This window comes from Manis javanica, chromosome 11 (assembly GCF_040802235.1).
Source record: "Manis javanica isolate MJ-LG chromosome 11, MJ_LKY, whole genome shotgun sequence".
Lineage (NCBI taxonomy): Eukaryota > Metazoa > Chordata > Mammalia > Pholidota > Manidae > Manis > Manis javanica.
Window position 1 is genome coordinate 69093701 of NC_133166.1, and position 17189 is coordinate 69110889.

General features: G+C 45.9%; 2 protein-coding genes and 1 long non-coding RNA gene across 15 annotated transcripts in view; 1 reads left to right on the top strand and 2 right to left on the bottom strand.

The window, feature by feature from the left end:
• The window catches only part of RBMS2 (RNA binding motif single stranded interacting protein 2), a 67585-nt gene extending 65401 nt beyond the window's left edge, over positions 1-2184 (bottom strand). The window contains 1 exon segment of the mRNA XM_073215759.1: positions 2035-2184. Within this exon segment, the coding sequence (XP_073071860.1) occupies positions 2035-2184 (150 nt within the window).
• The window catches only part of LOC118970647 (uncharacterized), a 455888-nt gene that overhangs the window by 155758 nt on the left and 282941 nt on the right, over positions 1-17189 (bottom strand). The window lies entirely within an intron of this gene.
• On the top strand, positions 2392-17186 carry GLS2 (glutaminase 2). 13 transcript variants are annotated; one of them, XM_037024217.2, is made up of 19 exons: positions 2777-2852; positions 6132-6183; positions 9096-9195; positions 9629-9750; positions 10356-10485; positions 11035-11114; positions 11199-11362; positions 11579-11637; positions 12874-12906; positions 13164-13222; positions 13714-13780; positions 13922-13972; positions 14184-14360; positions 14900-15061; positions 15170-15262; positions 15423-15484; positions 15979-16055; positions 16345-16408; positions 16552-17186. In XM_037024217.2, exons 3-19 carry the CDS (start codon positions 9115-9117, stop codon positions 16706-16708), a joined length of 1638 nt encoding a protein of 545 aa, XP_036880112.1. In that variant the 5' UTR covers positions 2777-2852; positions 6132-6183; positions 9096-9114; the 3' UTR covers positions 16709-17186. The 13 variants fall into 13 exon arrangements, with proteins under 13 accessions (XP_036880121.1, XP_036880114.1, XP_036880071.1 ...); XM_073216579.1 differs by lacking the exon at positions 2777-2852 and adding an exon at positions 3021-3103; XM_073216578.1 differs by lacking the exon at positions 2777-2852 and adding an exon at positions 3669-3762.

Consider the following 17189-nt stretch of genomic DNA (forward strand, 5'->3'; position numbering starts at 1 on the left):
TTCACCCTAAGCCTCACTAGGTGCCTCTTCTTTATGCTTCCTTCTGCATATCTCCATACCAGCATTTTTCAGTAGGCTTTTTAAACATTAGCTTTCTCACTTTTTCTAATAGTGATTCCCTAGCACTGGGGCTGGCGCACCAAAGGCTAATGATTAAGTATTCATTGAATGAATGGACAATGATTGTGTCAGAGTTCACAGTACTTATATTTCCCCCAGTAAAATACAAGGTTATCTTTACAAATGGAAAATCTAAGGCTGGAAAAAGTGTGCACCATTGTAACATTAAGAGAACAAAGATTAATAAAAAAAAAAAACTTATGCAAATATTTTTAACTTGTACTACCTAATTAACATCCTAGCTACAGTCTAAGGAGTAAAACAAATGAGAATCTCTAAATCCTAACAAAGAATCATTCTTCAAACGTAAGATAAAAGTTTCCAATTTTGTACCACAGAGGATTTAGCTTTTCTGATTCAAAGTTTCAAAATCATTAAGACCAATCCTCCCCATACACCATAAAACTCTGGCACAACCAGGGACTAACCCAGAAACCGACTATTAGGGACACACGAAGGTTTTCTTTCACTTACGAAAAGCTTCATTTGTAGCTGGCTGTGGCACCCTTGGCTAACACTTTTCAGATTTAACTAGTTCGGTCCCTTTCAAATAAATTAGGACCTGACACTGCCAAGCTTTAACTGTGGGATGACAAACTCCTTGAATATCTTAGACTTTACACAATGCAGTGGGTCTCCCAAGTCACCGTTCATGCTCCCTCCGCATGCAAAGGCAGCAGGTCTGAGTGCAGGTAGGGGCTAGTTTTCTATACACAGAACCTCCACTTCTACAGGTAGATTTTCTTCACTTCCCAGGTAGTTATTATCAGAGATAACTGGAAGAAGTGAGGAACTCATTACTCATTGTAATTAAAGATAATTCAAAAAAGCAGGGGTAGGAAATAAATGCGATGTTTAGCAATTCCCTAACATATGGTATCTTTCTCTAGACATTCAAAAGCTTCAGAGAAATAACATTCCTATGATACAAGGGTAAGATTAGCCTGTTACATTTGGAAAAACCCTAATGCTGCTTAGTTTATACTAAATATTAAGATGCAGATTTTTTTTGCAATTAGTCATGGGCAAAGGGTGGAAGCCATGCAACGAGACAGCCCAGGGCCAGCAAGAGCCGCTGAGTTAAGAGTCCTACCAACAGAATAGATAGACTACAGGGGGGAAAGGCAAAAGCAACAGGCCCTTCTATCTGGTTTGAAACCGAATAAAGCCTCCAACCCTAACCAAGGCAAACTAGAGCTGCCTCTCCACAGAGCACACAAGAGTAGGGCTTTGGTATTTATTTTCCCACGCGTACCTTTGACGTTTATTTTAATTCAAAAATGATAAACGGGTATTTTGTGATACCCAGCCGTCCTCTAGACACTTCGTACTGTATCACAGCGCTTCGGGATAAAATGCTTCGCTTTGGGATGGGGGCATTTCCCGGGTTAATTTGGGGAAGAGCAGCATGATGGAGAGAACTTTACAGTCGGAGACTTGGGTTTAATTCTGGGCTCTGGTTCTTATAAACTAGGTTATGCTATTCACAGGAGTCCTAATTTCTGAGTCTCAGTTTCCCTAGCTTTAAAGTGGGACTAATAATAACCACCTGTAGGTATGTGGTATATAAAGTGGCTGACACACCGCAGGCACTAGATAACAGCTACTATTTACGTGAGTTTCTATTAAACATAGATTTTGTTAGGCGCTGTAAAAAACGCAGATGACGTTCTCCTGGTTGCAAATGATAAAATTCCTGAATATGCTTCGTTTTCGAGATTCTTTCTTACATCACTTCTTGCCTGCAAGTAAAACACTTTGTAGCATGTCACAGTTTATAAATGTTTAAGGGCTCAGAGATAAGAACACCGAAGTCCTAAATAACCACCAAGTGGCAGCGGGAGCGACCCAGCAACCCAGCGACCCCAGGGTAACCCTCGCGCCTCCGCACCGCCGCTGCGACTCCTCACTCACCAGCATCACGCGGCGGGGTAGGCGCTCCACAGCCGAGGCCGAGGCCGGTCCGGCCGTTGAGTGTCGGGTCACTAAGCGGCCTCGCGAGCAGCGCTTACTCTCGTTCGAGTGTACAGAGGTGCCGCTCTCCTCTGCCTCCAAGATTTCCATCGTTCGCACCGCATCGCGGGCCCCTGCCTCAGCTCTCGTGCTCAGCGCGGACCCTCAGACCGCTGCATGTTGGGAGCGCGCAGGTCCCCGCAGGCTTCTGCGGACGGCTTGCCGCCATGCTCTCATTGGGTAACCCTATCCTTTCTCCGCCCCCAAGATGTGTGCTTCCTCCTGATTGGGCCTGGACATTGTCCATCTCAACTCCAGGCACCAGCCCCTGCTGCCCGAGACTAGACCCACTCGGCTGGGTTTTCGGCGATGTGCGGCGCGCTGCTCTCGCGGCCCCGGGTGGGAGGGTATTGAGCGCCCCTGGCAGTGGCTCCACCCTCACCGGGACCTGTCCCTCCTTCTCCTGCCCAAACCCTCAACTCCTCCTCCCAGGCACCGCCCTTGCCCCCGGAACTCCCCCCAACTTTGCCTCTTCGCGATTCTTCTGCCCCTCCCTCCAACCTTCGCCCGACGAGCTGAGCGGGAGGCGCTACGGGGATGCGCTCCGTGAGGGCTCTGCTGAAAGCGCTTAGCCGGGCCGGCGGCCAGGGCTGGCGGGGAGGCTGGGGTCACCTGAGCCGGAGCCCGCTCCTAGGCGGGGACGTCCGGCACCACCTCAGTGAAGCCACGGCACAGGACAGGGAGACGCCGCACAGCCACCAGCCGCAACACCGGAATCAGTAAGGCCTGAGGGGCAAGGATAGGGGACAGGCCCGCCACCATCCCCACTGTCGTGCTCATCAGGTCCCGAGACCCCTTCCCTGGAGCGCACCTCATCTCTCCACACCTCTCCAGCCTGCGATGCTTTTTCCCATAGATACGGAGCTTGAGGCCGCCGCGCCCGGAAGGAGGCGCGCCGTCCGCCCGGGGGGCCTGTGGGCGGTGGGCCCTCGGGAGGGAGCCTGTCCGAGGTGCATCCTGCACTCGGAAGGTAGGAGGCGCAGAGCGCGGCTCCGTGTGCGCCCTGCCCATCTCACATTCCCTCTCTTCCCGACTCCCGCGTGCATGTTTGGGGACGCGTGGGTATGAAGCAGCCTCCCTCCTCGACCCCTGGTGTGCTTGGTTTGTGTGCTGTGCCTGTGTTACGGCGTGTCGGCGCGTGTAATGTGTGGTGCGCGTGCATTCCTAGTGCGCAGGTGCGGGCGTTACCGGGGTTCCCTGTCTGTAAAGTAAAGGTGGTTTTCAATTGGTTCTTGAATGTGGAGAATCTTTATAACGGGGAAAATCATGAGACGCAAAACCAGGGCCAGTCAGAGCTGTATTGTGCTGCTGAGGCTCCTTTATTTAATGGGTTCTTTTCCCTTGGGCTCTTATTTTGCCCGAGAGGCAGCATCTCTCTCCCCAACCACCCAGAAACGCTTGGTGGCAGAGCCTGTTTCCTGAGATACAGATGGAACTGAGCAGGAAATTTTGTCCTCCTTAGAAGCCAACATAGACACTATTCAAGTACACTACAGCAGGAACGGGAAATGGACCACCTCCCCTATCACTGACAACTGCCTTTTGACATTCAGAAACATGCACACCGTAATTAAAGTAGCCAGGCAGACACACCACTGCTCACCACCACTGGAGTCCCTGACCTGACAGGTAACAGACCGATAAGGTATTGTTTACTTGTATTAAGAATTGTTATGCTGTACTTTTCCATCAGCCTCTTCTCAAGGAGATACAGAACATTTAAACTGAAGAACAAGCCCTCTCTCTCCTGTTACACTCTCCACCCCAACTTTTCCCAAATGATCACCAAGAGAGAAATGGTGGTGGGATAGAGCAAAGGCTTAACCTCCCTCCCCCTCATGCTTTCTGTGGGATAGTGGGTAGGAGGTATCCCTGGTTCCCCCCAACACACACTTCCTTATCCACTGGAATCAGGTGGTGGCTTCAAGTGTTTTTAGGAACCTTGATCCTCCTGCCTAGGGCTGCCTGTGCACCTAAGGACTTAACTGCTAATGGCCTTGGACTGGTGCTCTCTTGGGCAGAAGGAGAGTACTGGAGGGGATGGGCTCTGGGAACAACTCTCTGATGGGGAAGGGTTCTTATGTTGTGGGCGGGGTTTGAGTCAGCAAAGAGAAAAGGCCTTGCTATTCAGGTTATTGCTTGTTTTTTATATTTAACTTTATTATATTTATGATTTATAAAAGAAAAACAAGATAGAATATCAAGAAAATAAAGATGCCAATAATAGAGGTAATCAATTAATATTGTGACATATATCCATTTGTATCCTATATATATGGACATGTAAAAGTTAATGAAATAGGATCAATTCATATTTGCTAGCCTATCTTTCCCATTTATAAAAAGTTTTTAATAACATTGGGATTGGGAGTGTGTATGAATTGTTATTTTAATGACTGCTATTTTGCCATTTTAAGATTCTATTTATGACATCATAATCTATTCAACCAATCTTCAGTTTGGTTACTACATATTCTTGTGCACTTGTTCAATTATTTAAATTTCTAGAAAATTTTGCTCCCCACACATGTCACTAATATCTTGTATAACCTGCTAGAGGTAATTTATGCATATAGCAAATTCATGTGATATTATTTTCCTTTTTAAAAAAAATACAAATGATATCATACTATACACACTGTTCTCCACTTTGCTTTGCTCCCCTCAACATTACATTGTAGATCAATCCATATCTGGGTCAAAGGGTTTGCAGTTTTTTTAGGGCTTATGATGCATTCAGTGGTGTGGCATTATTTCCTGTCTTCCTTCAGCTTCCAGGCACAGAACCCTGCAGTGTTCTATGGACTTTCCTTCTTGAATTATTCCTCAAATAGCTTTTTCTTTCCTTTCTCTGTCACCACATGGATCCTCTCCTCCCGAGAGGTACTAGCCCCATTGTGACAATTGGACTTCCTCAAAAACAGGAAAACTGCCCCCTCTCCTAATATTCCTGCTGACCCAAAACACACATATGCCTAGTCTATGCCAAGCTTCTTGAGAGGCTTGTTAAGTTTTTAATGCATTGTTTCAATAGATAATATATTCATACTTATAATAGTAAATTGATAATACATACACATTCGTGTGGTTAAAAATTCAGAATATACAGAAAGATGTATAATGGGTAGTGCCCCCCACAATCCTTTTTCCAGCATCACTTCATCTCCCTAGAAGGAGATAAATCAACCAGTTTCTTATACTTCCAAAAATATTTTGTGCCTAAATAAGCAAAGATATTTTTCCCTTCTAAACATGAATAGCATTATATTATGAACAGTATTCTACAGCTTGCTTAGTTAATATAACTAGAGATCATTCCAAATTTTTTAAAGACCTGATTTCTTTTTTTCAACACTGTGTAATATTCCATTACATGAATCTACCCTAATTTACCTAGCCAGTTCCCTGCTGATGCATTTTTAGGTTGTTTCCAGTCTTATTATTACTAACAATGTAGTGAGTAAATGTGAACATGTTACTTTGTAGGTATATGAGTACAGTTGTAGGATAAATACATGGAAGGCAAATTACTGGATCAAAGAGTTTTGAAGGGTCTTAATTTCCAATAGCTGTCATGTTTGGAATCATCTGATAAAATAATTCCTCTAAATCTGTAAACATATTTATAGGAAAAAGTCTTCAGTACCTAGAATTTTAAGTGCTATAAGCCAGTGAGAGAGATACTTTGGGAAACAGAGACCTCCCTAGAAATGGAACTTGAAAATTCTTTACTGAAGACCCACTTTGTGCTAGGGACTTTGCTCAATGCTAGGAAGACAAAGATATATAAAACACAAAAGACCTAACAGTGCAAGCAAAGGAGATTCTTCTATGAATAAGATGGTGTGTTATGTCTTATCAGCAGCATAAACAAAATCTGGAGGTTCTCCACATACTCGCCAACATTTGTTGCTGTTTGTCTTTTGGATGTTGGCCATCCTAACTGGTGTAAGGTGATATCTCATTGTGGTTTAAATTTGCATTTCTCTGATGATTAGGGATGTGGAGCATCTTTTCATGTGCTTAACAGGATGGGCAGGACTATGCCAGGTAAGGAGAAAAATGCCATTCCATGCAGAAGTTGTAGCATGAGCAGAGGTCAGGAAGCCTGACAATGCCCAGCCCACTGGGGGAGCCACCTGTACCTGGCACAACTGGAGTATGGGGGCATGGTGGAGAATAGTAAAGGAATGTTAGCAGGTTTTAAAGAGTCTTGAATACCATACCAAGAAATAAGAACTTATTTAATAGGTATTGGGGAGCTAACAAAGGTGGGGTTTTTTAAATGAATTTTTTTATTTTGCTATCATTAATGTAGAATTACATGAACAACATTATGGTTACTAGACACTCCCTTTTATCAAGTCCTCACCACATACTCCATTACAGTCACTGTCCATCAGTGTAGTAAGATGCTATAGAATCATACTTGTCTTTTCTGTGTTATACTGCCTTCCCCATGTCTCTCCCTCCAACATTATACGTGCTAATCATGATGCCCCTTTTTTCCCCTTATCCCTCACTTCCCACCCATCCTCCCCAATCCCTTTCCCTTTGGTAACTGTTAGTCCATTCTTGGGTTCTGTGGTTCTGCTGCTGTTTGGTCCTTCAGTTTTTGCTTTGTTCTTGTACTCCACAGATGAGTGAAATCATTTGATACTTGTCTTTCTCCGCCTGGCTTATTTCACTGAACGTAATACCCTCTAGCTCCATCCATGTTGTTGCAAATGGTAGGATTTGTTTTCTTCTATGGCTGAGTAGTATTCCATTGTGTATATGTACCACATCTTTATCCATTCATCTACTGATGGACACCTAGGTTATTTCCATTTCTTGGCTATTGTAAATAATGCTGTGATAAACATAGGGGTACATATGTCTTTTTGAAACTGGGCTGCTGCATTCTTAGGGTAAATTCCTAGGAGTGGAATTCCTGGGTCAAATGGTATTTCTATTTTTAGTTTTTTGAGGAACCTCCATACTACTTTCCACAATGGTTGAACTATTTTACATTCCCACCAGCAGAGTAGGAGGGTTCCCCATTCTCCACATCCTCACCAACATTTTTTGTTGTTTGTCTTTTGGATGTTGGCCATCCTAACTGGTGTAAGGTGATAACTCATTGTGGTTTGAATTTGCATTTCTCTGATGATTAGGGATGTGGAGCATCTTTTTATGTGCTTAACAAAGGTTTTCAAGTAGAGAAATGACATTTGAGTTTTTAGAAACTGGCACATTGTGGAAGATGGGCTGGAAGTCAGGAGAGTCACGTAACATGATGTTGCTGATGATAAAGCAGGATGATCTACTGAGCATCTACTTTGTGAAAGACAGTTTTTTTCTTTTGGTATCATTAACCTACAATTACATGAGGAACATTATGTTTACTAGACTCCCCCCTTCAACAAGCCCCCCCCCACATACCCCATTACCCCATTAGTCACTGTCCATCAGTGTAGTAAGATGCTGTAAAATCACTACTTGCCTTCTCTGTGTTGCACAGCTCTTCCCGTGCCCCCCCCCAACATTATACATGCTAATCGTAAGGCCCCCTATCTTCTTCCCCTCCTTTCTCCCTCCCTTCCCACCCATCCTCCCCAGTCCCTTTCCCTTTAGTAACTGTTAGTCCATTATTGGGTTCTGTGATTCTGATGCTGTTCCTTCAATTTTTCCTTTGTTCTTATATTCCACATATGAGTGAAATCATTTGGTACTTGTTTTTCTCCGCCTGGCTTATTTCACTGAGCATAGTACCCTCCAGTTCCATCCATGTTGTTGCAAATGTTAGGATTTGTTTTCTTCTTATGGCTGAATAATATTTCATTGTGTATATGTACCACCTCTTCTTTATCCATTCATCTACTGATGGACACTTAGGTTGCTTCCATGTCTTGGCTATTGTAAATAGTGCTGCGATAAACATAGGGGTGCATCTGTCTTTTTCAAACTGGAGTGCTGCATTCTTAGGGTAAATTCCTAGAAGTGGAATTCCTGAGTCAAATGGTATTTCTATTTTGAGCTTTTTGAGGAACCTCCATACTGCTTTCCACAATGGTTGGACTAATTTACATTCCTACCAGCAGTGTAGGAGGGTTCCCCTTTCTCCACAACCTCACCAACATTTGTTGTTGTTTGTCTTTTGGATGGTGGTGATCCTTACTGGTGTGAGGTGATATATCATCGTGGTTTTAATTTGCATTTCTCTGATGACTAGTGATGTGCAGCATCTTTTCATGTGTCTGTTGGCCATCTGAATTTCTTCTTTGGAGAACTGTCTGTTGAAAGACAGTTTTTCAAGAAATGTTACTTTAATTAAGCCTCACATCACCCATGTGATGCAAACATTACTACCCTTATTTTACAGATGGAAAGCAGATTCAGCAATGTTAAATAACTGGATTTGCCATCCATGTTAAGATCACACAGCTGCTAAGGGGAAAACTCTGGTTCTTTCTACTACATCATGCCAGCACAGGGGAAGAAAAGAAAAGAGGGTAGATTTGAGAGACATGGAGGTAGATTGATCCAGTGTTGGTTACCAGCTGAACATGGGTGTAAGGTATGGGAATTATGCAAATGATTCCATGCTTCCAGCTTGGCACTATGTGAATGGTAACGCTATGAACTCAAATGGGAAACACACAGGAGGAGCAGAGGGAGGGAGGTGAGATGACCTCAGTTTTGGACATGTTGAGTCTGTGGTGCCTGTTGGACATCCAGATATGGAAGTGTCTAGAAGGCAGAAATAAAGGTCTAAAGGTTAGGTACAAAAGAAAGCTAGAGAGTAAGATTTAAGGCTTCTCAGGATAGATATGAAAGATGGAATTTTAGGGACAGATCAGATGGTTGAGCAAGGAGACATAGAGTGAGGACACCTACCTACTGACAAGCTCACTTCTAGGAAGAGAAGCAGGGATCTGTTCATAGGTTCTTGTCCTCCTCCCCTCTTTGCCCCCAAATAGTGATACGTCAGAGAGTGGCATGCTGTCCCGCCTGGGTGATCTGCTCTTCTACACTATTGCCGAGGGACAGGAACGAATCCCTATCCACAAGTTCACAACTGTGAGTTCTTCTCTACCTGCTCAGAATGCAAAGCCCTCCGAATTCTGGCAATTGGGGAAAGGAGGCTAGGACAAGTGCAGAATGGCTAGTGGGTGACTGCATGAGAATGAAGAATAGCAGATGCCTAGGCTGATAAGGCAATCCCATCCTTGCCCCAGAGTGGGAAGATTAAACCTTCTGACTCAACCCATCCTCTTGGTTTAGAATTTTGACCTCAGGGGTTCAGAAAACAGTTGCCTTGATGAAAAAGAGCAGGACACCCCTTTGAGCCTGCAAAGGTGTTGCATTCCCTCCTTTCTTAGTCTGCAAACTCTTTCATGCCACATATTGCAGGCGCTGGAGTCAAGCTCATTGTTACCCATCGTGGAAGACAATTAGGGTCAGATTATTGTCCTTGGAGCTGACCTTACCAGGCTTCTTATTTCCCCAAAAGGCACTGAAGGCCACCGGACTGCAGACGTCAGACCCCCGGCTTCGAGACTGCATGAGCCAGATGCACCACATGGTCCAAGAGTCCAGCAGTGGTGGCCTCTTGGATCGAGATCTCTTCCGAAAGTGAGGGTCCCAGAAACAAGGACATTGCTCTTAGAACTGTTGCATGGACATAGACTATAACAGCAGGGAGGAGTCTTGGGAATTGGATAGTTCAACATCTTATTTTATTACTTACTACACAAATAACACACAAATATGGAAATACTTATTATAAAAGTTAAAACAACATAGAAATACATGTTCTCCTTTCCCTGTCTCCCCAGTCCCAGTCCCTTTTCTCACAAGTAAACATTGTTAACAGATTAGTGGTATCTTCTAGATAATGTCATGTGTATTTACATATATAAAGGAATATATGTAAAAAGACAAATGATTTAGGATTTGTAAAATATAAAGGTGCCCCATTATCCCTATTATTTGGGTATTTATTTTTTTCTTCTATCCAGAGATACTGTTTTTGGGGATTTCTCCACATCATTACAACCCCTCATCTTAGAGGCAAAGAAACTTAAGACCCAGAAAGATAAAGTGATGTGCCAAGGTCACACAGCTCTTGGTCCCAAACCTAATGACCACTCATACCTTCATTCCCAACTTCCATGGCTCCAGGGTGAGTCACAGCTGCATCTGTCCAGCCCCCTAACCCAATCGTATCTGGGATCCAGGTGTGTGAGCAGCAACATTGTACTCCTGACCCAGGCATTCCGGAAGAAGTTTGTCATTCCTGATTTTGAGGAGTTCACAGGCCATGTGGATCGCATCTTTGAGGATGCCAAAGAGCTCACTGGAGGCAAAGTGAGGGCCAAGGGACTAAGGGAGGGGCAAGGGCTTGGGGCCAGATACACCTTGCTTAGAGATTTCCTGGGCTGGGAATGCAATAGATGGGAGATAAGCAGAACCTCTAAAAATGGGGACAAGGGCTTTATGTATTTCTTTTTTTTTTTTTTTAAGAATTTTTTTCTTAATTGAAGTATCACTGACATACTCTTTATTTCTATACGTGGGACTTTTAGAGCAGCTGAAGGAATCTGAGGGTTTTATGGGGACAGCTGGCATAAGGAATCAACAGAAATTTGAAAAAGATCTATAGGACAACGATTGAACCAAAAAGGGAAGCTAATCCCAAAATTCTCTTTTTACCTTCCATGGGCTAATACTGCCACCTCTATAGGAGTGGGGCTACAGAAAGATAAGGCCTTGTAGGACTTAGAACTTGGGTGTCTCTGGGAACAACAGGCAGGAAACAGAATCTGAAAGATTCTCCTGACCCTGAACATCAGCTGTTTCTCCCTCTCCACACCCATATCTCCAATCTCTCTGTTTTCTCTACTCACTCATGCCCAGGTGGCAGCCTACATCCCTCAGCTGGCCAAGTCAAATCCAGAGCTGTGGGGTGTCTCCCTGTGCACTGTGGATGGTCAGCGGTGAGATACTGGGGAGAGAAAGGAGAGGCTGGGCACAGGTACAGAACACAGGTGACCCTTTTCATGACACTCGTCTGCCTCCAGGCACTCCGTGGGCCACACAAAGGTCCCCTTCTGCCTGCAGTCCTGTGTGAAGCCCCTCACCTATGCCATCTCCATAAGCACCCTAGGCACTGACTACGTGCACAAGTTTGTGGGCAAGGAGCCCAGTGGCCTCCGCTACAACAAACTCTCCCTCAATGAGGAAGGTGAGCACCACCAGGGCTCAGACCAGACCCGCGGATGTTTCCTTCCTCCCCTTGTCCGTTCAGCCCTATCATTTGTTTCTCTGCCTTTCCTGATTAGCTCTGTCATTCCATCCTCTCCAGCAAAGAAATCTTTCTTGTCTAGCCTGCAGAGTGGGCAACTTGTAAAGGAGGTTTGGCCCAGTGGCTGGTAAGACTGGGTGGTTTGTATTTCCCCAGGAATCCCCCATAACCCTATGGTCAATGCTGGTGCCATTGTCGTGAGCTCTCTCATCAAGGTCAGTGACACCCTAATCTTCTGAAAGGTACTGTTCTCTAAACACCCTTCTTCCTAAATCCCTCGTATCTGCCCAGCTCTCCAGGGAGATTGGTATTGCCTTGATTCCTTTGAGGGTTTCCATGAAGCAGTGAGCACACAGCAAGGACCCGTGTACTATGCTGAAGAAGTTAGTAGTAAAGAGACCTGTAGACCTTCCCCCTCCCAGGAGTCTGGAGCTCTGAGCTCCCTGGCCCTTAGAGAAGTGACCATGTCCTGACCCCTGCTGAGGACCAGGGGCCAAATGCCACTCACAGGGGGAGGACAGCACTAATAAGCACCGATTGGCCACTTCTGGGTGAGGGACACAGAAGGAAGGGTGAATGGCCAGGCCAGAGCAGATATTCACGTCACCTGGAACTGTGAGTCAGCCTTGAGCAAGGGTGTCAGGCTGGCCTGTCAGCTGTTTGTCCCCCAGGGCTTGAGCAAGAACCTGAGGGCACTGTGGGCGGTGACACTCCTGAGCCAATCACAGCCCCTCTTGGGGAAGGTGGTGTTAGGAACTCCCCACCTTCTGCCAGAGACTCAGGTGTCAGTGTCCCTGTGATGTTGACATAGTGGTTGACATTATAGTCTGTGTGCAGGAAGCAGTATGGGGGTGGAGGTGGGGAGACCAAACTCAGGCTCTCCCCTTGCTCGGGGATAGCTCTACCTACAGCCTTGTATCTGGGACCTGTTCATCCCATTGCCATCTATGCAGGCTCTACTGGACTTGACTCTGAGCTAATTTATTTCAGTTATCAATATAATTGATATAATTGAATATTATATGCAACACATACCCTCATCTCCTTCCTGTCACTCCAGTGAGGGATGGCTGTGAGTCAGGAATAGGATGGAGTAGGGCTCCAGCCTGCGGTATAAGGCATGGGGATGGGGATCAGGAATAGGACTGGTGCTTGGGGACAGGACTAGAATCAGTACAGTGAAAGTGGGAGTCAGGAGTGAGGGCTATGAGTGAGACTCAGGGATGGGTGAGCCTCATAGATGGGGTATGGTTATCTGTACTCATGACTGGATAATAAAGTTTAAATAGTTTGTTAAGGTCTCTTGATACGCATGGACACAAAAAAGTCTCAGATGTTAGAAAAATTCACAGTAGCAAAACCAGTCTAACACCTTGAATCCACTAGGTCCCTGTGACCCTCCCATCCTCCTCCTAGGCTTAGGATACTATTCTCTTTTTCTCTCTTTGCAGATGGACTGTAACAAAGCAGAGAAGTTTGATTTTGTAAGTCCCCTGCTACTCAGTCCCATCTGTTTTTCTCCATGGCACGTTGTCCTTGCCTGCTGCCCCACTTGGAGAGTGCCGCAACCCCTACTAGAAGCCTTATTTCCAGAGTTGTGGGAATCTGCTGGCTTCAGGAAAACCTCCTGAAGTCCCTGCTGGGATAAGGGTTGAGCAGGAGAGAAGGGTATATCAAACTAGTGTGTGGTTATCAGGGCACCCACTCATGTGGCGCCCCCCATGCCCTTTTCTCTCTTTAGGTGTTGCAATACCTGAACAAAATGGCTGGGAATGAATACATGGGTTTCAGCAATGCCACGTAAGAACCTGTTCACAGGACTGGCTGACTGCACTGCAGTGTGTGTGTGAGATGCAGGAGGGGGCAATCAAAGCTTAGAGGAGAAATCCCAGGGGACCCTTGGCTTTCCCACTTCCTCTGAGCCCCTTCACCACATTTGTACTTTGTGCAGAATCTGTTCCATTTCTGTTTAGTACTTAATGAGAGAGGCAGTGTGAGACTTTGTACCTAGGCCCTTTCATGCCAAGCCTCTCAAAGCCAAAACCTCAGCTGTTTCCCCAAACTAGATGACAGGGCGATTGGGGGTTGCCTGTTACCTTACACTTCATAGTGAAGTAATGCCCAGCATTGTGCGGGCTCACAGGTTTCCTCCAGTATTATTGAGAGTTTTTAAAGTGGCTGGTTGAGTTTGACATGTGTGATCTAGTTCTGTCTCCCTCAGGGAAGGTATTTCCCCTTGTCCTCACACCCACCCGTCAAAGGACAAGTACTAAGTTGGATGTTTACTTCAGATTCCAGTCAGAGAAGGAGACAGGGGATCGGAATTATGCCATTGGCTATTACCTGAAGGAAAAGAAGGTACCTGGGAGAGGCTGGGGAGAGTCCTGGGAATCATGCAGCTGGTGGCCAGGCAGCTGGGGCTGGGGCCAGGCTGAGGTCCTGGCAGTATGACGGGCAGCTGATGGCTTGAAGCGAAATGTTCTGTCCTCTTCCTTGCAGTGCTTTCCTAAGGGGGTAGACATGATGGCTGCCCTTGATCTCTACTTCCAGGTAAGTAGACCCTGGCATGCAGCTTAGGCCAAGGGGCAGGACAGACTGCCCTCCCTGCCCTGACCAGGTCATGATCCTCTCCAATGGCTCTGGTGTCCTTCAGAAATACCAGGGCACTGACTGAAAGATCAGAATGCCACAAACATTGCTCTACACTCAAGAGCAGTGTTCAGGTGCACACTGTACCCTCACCTCTGCCTTGTCTCCACAGCTGTGCTCCGTGGAAGTGACCTGTGAATCAGGTAGTGTCATGGCAGCCACCCTGGCCAATGGTGGAATCTGCCCCATCACAGGCGAGAGTGTGCTGAGTGCCGAAGCAGTGCGCAACACCCTCAGCCTCATGCACTCCTGTGGCATGTACGACTTCTCGGGCCAGTTTGCCTTCTACGTGAGTGCCTCTGGCCCCACCATCCCTTCCCCACAAGCCCAGAGTGGAAAGGACACCGAGTCTCTGAGGGTGGAGGGGTGGAAGCCTCTTCCTGCCTCATTATTAACTTCTAGCCAGAGTTCTTAGGGGAGGGTGTCCAGCACACTAACAATGCCACTGCAGCTTCTCAGCTGTCCATCTACACGGCTTGTGCAGCTCCTCTGCATCTGTTTCGATGTCACTTCCAAAGTGAGGCTTTTCTGACCACCGTAACTCAAGTGGACCCCTCTCCCACTTCACTCGCTATCACAGCCCTACTACCTCTGTGTTATAAGCTGTGAATATTTGTCTGTTTACCTGTTTATTGTCCACCCCCTCCCACCAGAATGAAGTTAAATGAGGGACTCTTCTCATTCTAGAGCAGAGTACTCAATAAATTCCTCACTGAAGCAATGAACTTTAGTGGTGGGGGTGGGGGACAGGAGTAAAAGAAGCCAGTTGAGATGGGTGCGGCCTGTGGAATGGACTAACCTGCTCACCCAGACTTGGGGTGCCTCCAGTGCATCCTCAGTTTTCACTTTGTCCTTAAGGTGGGCCTGCCAGCCAAGTCAGCTGTGTCAGGAGCCATCCTCCTGGTGGTACCCAATGTCATGGGAATGATGTGTCTGTCACCTCCATTGGACAAGCTGGGGAACAGTCATAGGGGCATCAGCTTCTGCCAGGTGAGTTATTTTGCATATAATACTTAATATTTTTGAATGAGTAAATAAAGCAATTTTGAGCTCCTACTAAGTGCAGGGAGTTAGGTAAACAATCTCTTTGGCTTTTAGAGATTGGTGTCTCTCTTCAATTTTCACAACTATGACAACCTGAGGCACTGTGCTCGGAAGTTAGACCCACGGCGTGAAGGGGGAGAAGTTCGGGTAAGGAAAACCCCAGGTGGTTTGTAGGAGTATTTTAGAATAGAACATTCCATAGCACTTCAGCAGTACTCTTGGCTAAGCATCCATGGAGAGTCACAGGGTAGAGCTGGGCTTGGGTGAGTTCAGAGTCAATCTCAGATGGATATGATTTATTTTTCAGAACAAGACTGTGGTCAATCTGTTATTTGCTGCCTATAGTGGAGATGTCTCGGCCCTTCGAAGGTACTTCTACTGTGACCAAATAAACAGTAATATACTCCTGGTCAGAGGTCTCATTAGGAGTTAACATAGCAAAATAGTTAAGTGTGTCAGCTTTAGAGTCAGATGGAATGGACACAGACTGCATTTAAATAAGGTTTTTTTTTAAACCATAGTGCCTGCCATATGATAAGAAGTTAATTAATGGTAGCCACTATTATGAATAACCCTGAATATTAAAAGCAGAGTCCTAAGAGGCAGGTAAAAATCCTGCCTCAAATAGATTATGAACATCAAGAAATATGTGCTGGGCCCCTAACCACAGCTAGACAGCTGTGCCTCTGATGGGGAAAAGCAGTCTCATCTGTGTATAGAACATGGATTATGCAGGGTCCATGGATCTTGGCATAAGCTGTTTTACTTTTTCTGGAACCCATCCAGGCTTACCCCACTTCAGCAAAGTCACTAGTGATTCTAGGCTGATCTGGGTGACTTCAGCTGCTTTCCACCATCCTCAGGTTTGCCCTATCAGCCATGGACATGGAACAGAAAGACTATGACTCCCGCACAGCCCTGCATGTGGCTGCAGCTGAAGGTATCTGACAGTTAAATGAGAGGAGAAGCAGATCTTAAAGACACTTTTTTTTTCCTACCAAGAGTACCCCTACTGTATAGGCCCTCCAGGTTACAGGGGCAGCACAAATTTTGTCCAGATGCCCTCCAATCTGCAGGCTATTATTGGGTGCTGCAGGGAGCAACATGGGAAGAGACCTTTCCCCCTCCCCTCTTGGCTCAGACTCCAGCTGCCAAGGGTTGGTACTAATGTTAACACCAAAAGCTTCAGGATCTGTACCCTCTTGTTTTCCTTCTGCCTGGATTCCTAGGACACATCGAAGTTGTTAAATTCCTGATTGAGGCTTGCAAAGTGAACCCTTTTGTCAAGGATAGGTGAGTAAGATTAAGCTAAAAGGGGTGCCCAGGGAGAAGGGAGTGGCACCAGCTTCATCACTGGCCTCTAGCCACCAGTCATGTGTATTAGCAGGACACTCTCACTGTCCTCTTTGTCTGATCATGGTCTTTGTTCTTATCAGGTGGGGCAACATTCCCCTGGATGATGCTGTGCAGTTCAACCACCTGGAAGTGGAAAAACTGCTTCAAGATTACCAGGACTCCTACACACCATCTGAGACTCAGGCCGAGGCAGTGGCTGAGGCCCTGTCCAAAGAGAACCTAGAGAGCATGGTGTAAGCATGCAGTGCTCAGGCCCTGCTCAAGGAAAAGCATAAGTTGGCTCCACACTTACCCCAAAACCACCAGACCTGCTACAGACTTACACTGTGTCAGCGAGGACCAAAACTTAAGCCAGTGCTTTCTGTGAGAGTCAAAACCCCATTCCTTGGCAGACAGGCTGCAGAAAAGTACCTTGGTGGACACTAGAGCTCTCTATGGAGACTGTGGGGCTTCTTTGAGGTACAGCCTATAATGACTTGGCCCACTCAAAACCTTAAAGAAACCATCATGATAGAGACAGATATATATTCTGGTAAGGGGCTCTAGCCACCATGCACATGTGTGTATCCACAGAGGAAAGAGGGCGACTATGCACTTAGCTTTAGTAGTCTCATGAGATCTGCCCCCTCAGCCAGGAACTGCTGCTACTGTGAACAGCAATTTTATAGACAAAGAAAGTATTTTGTGTGCAAATAAACTTTAATTACATAAATTATTA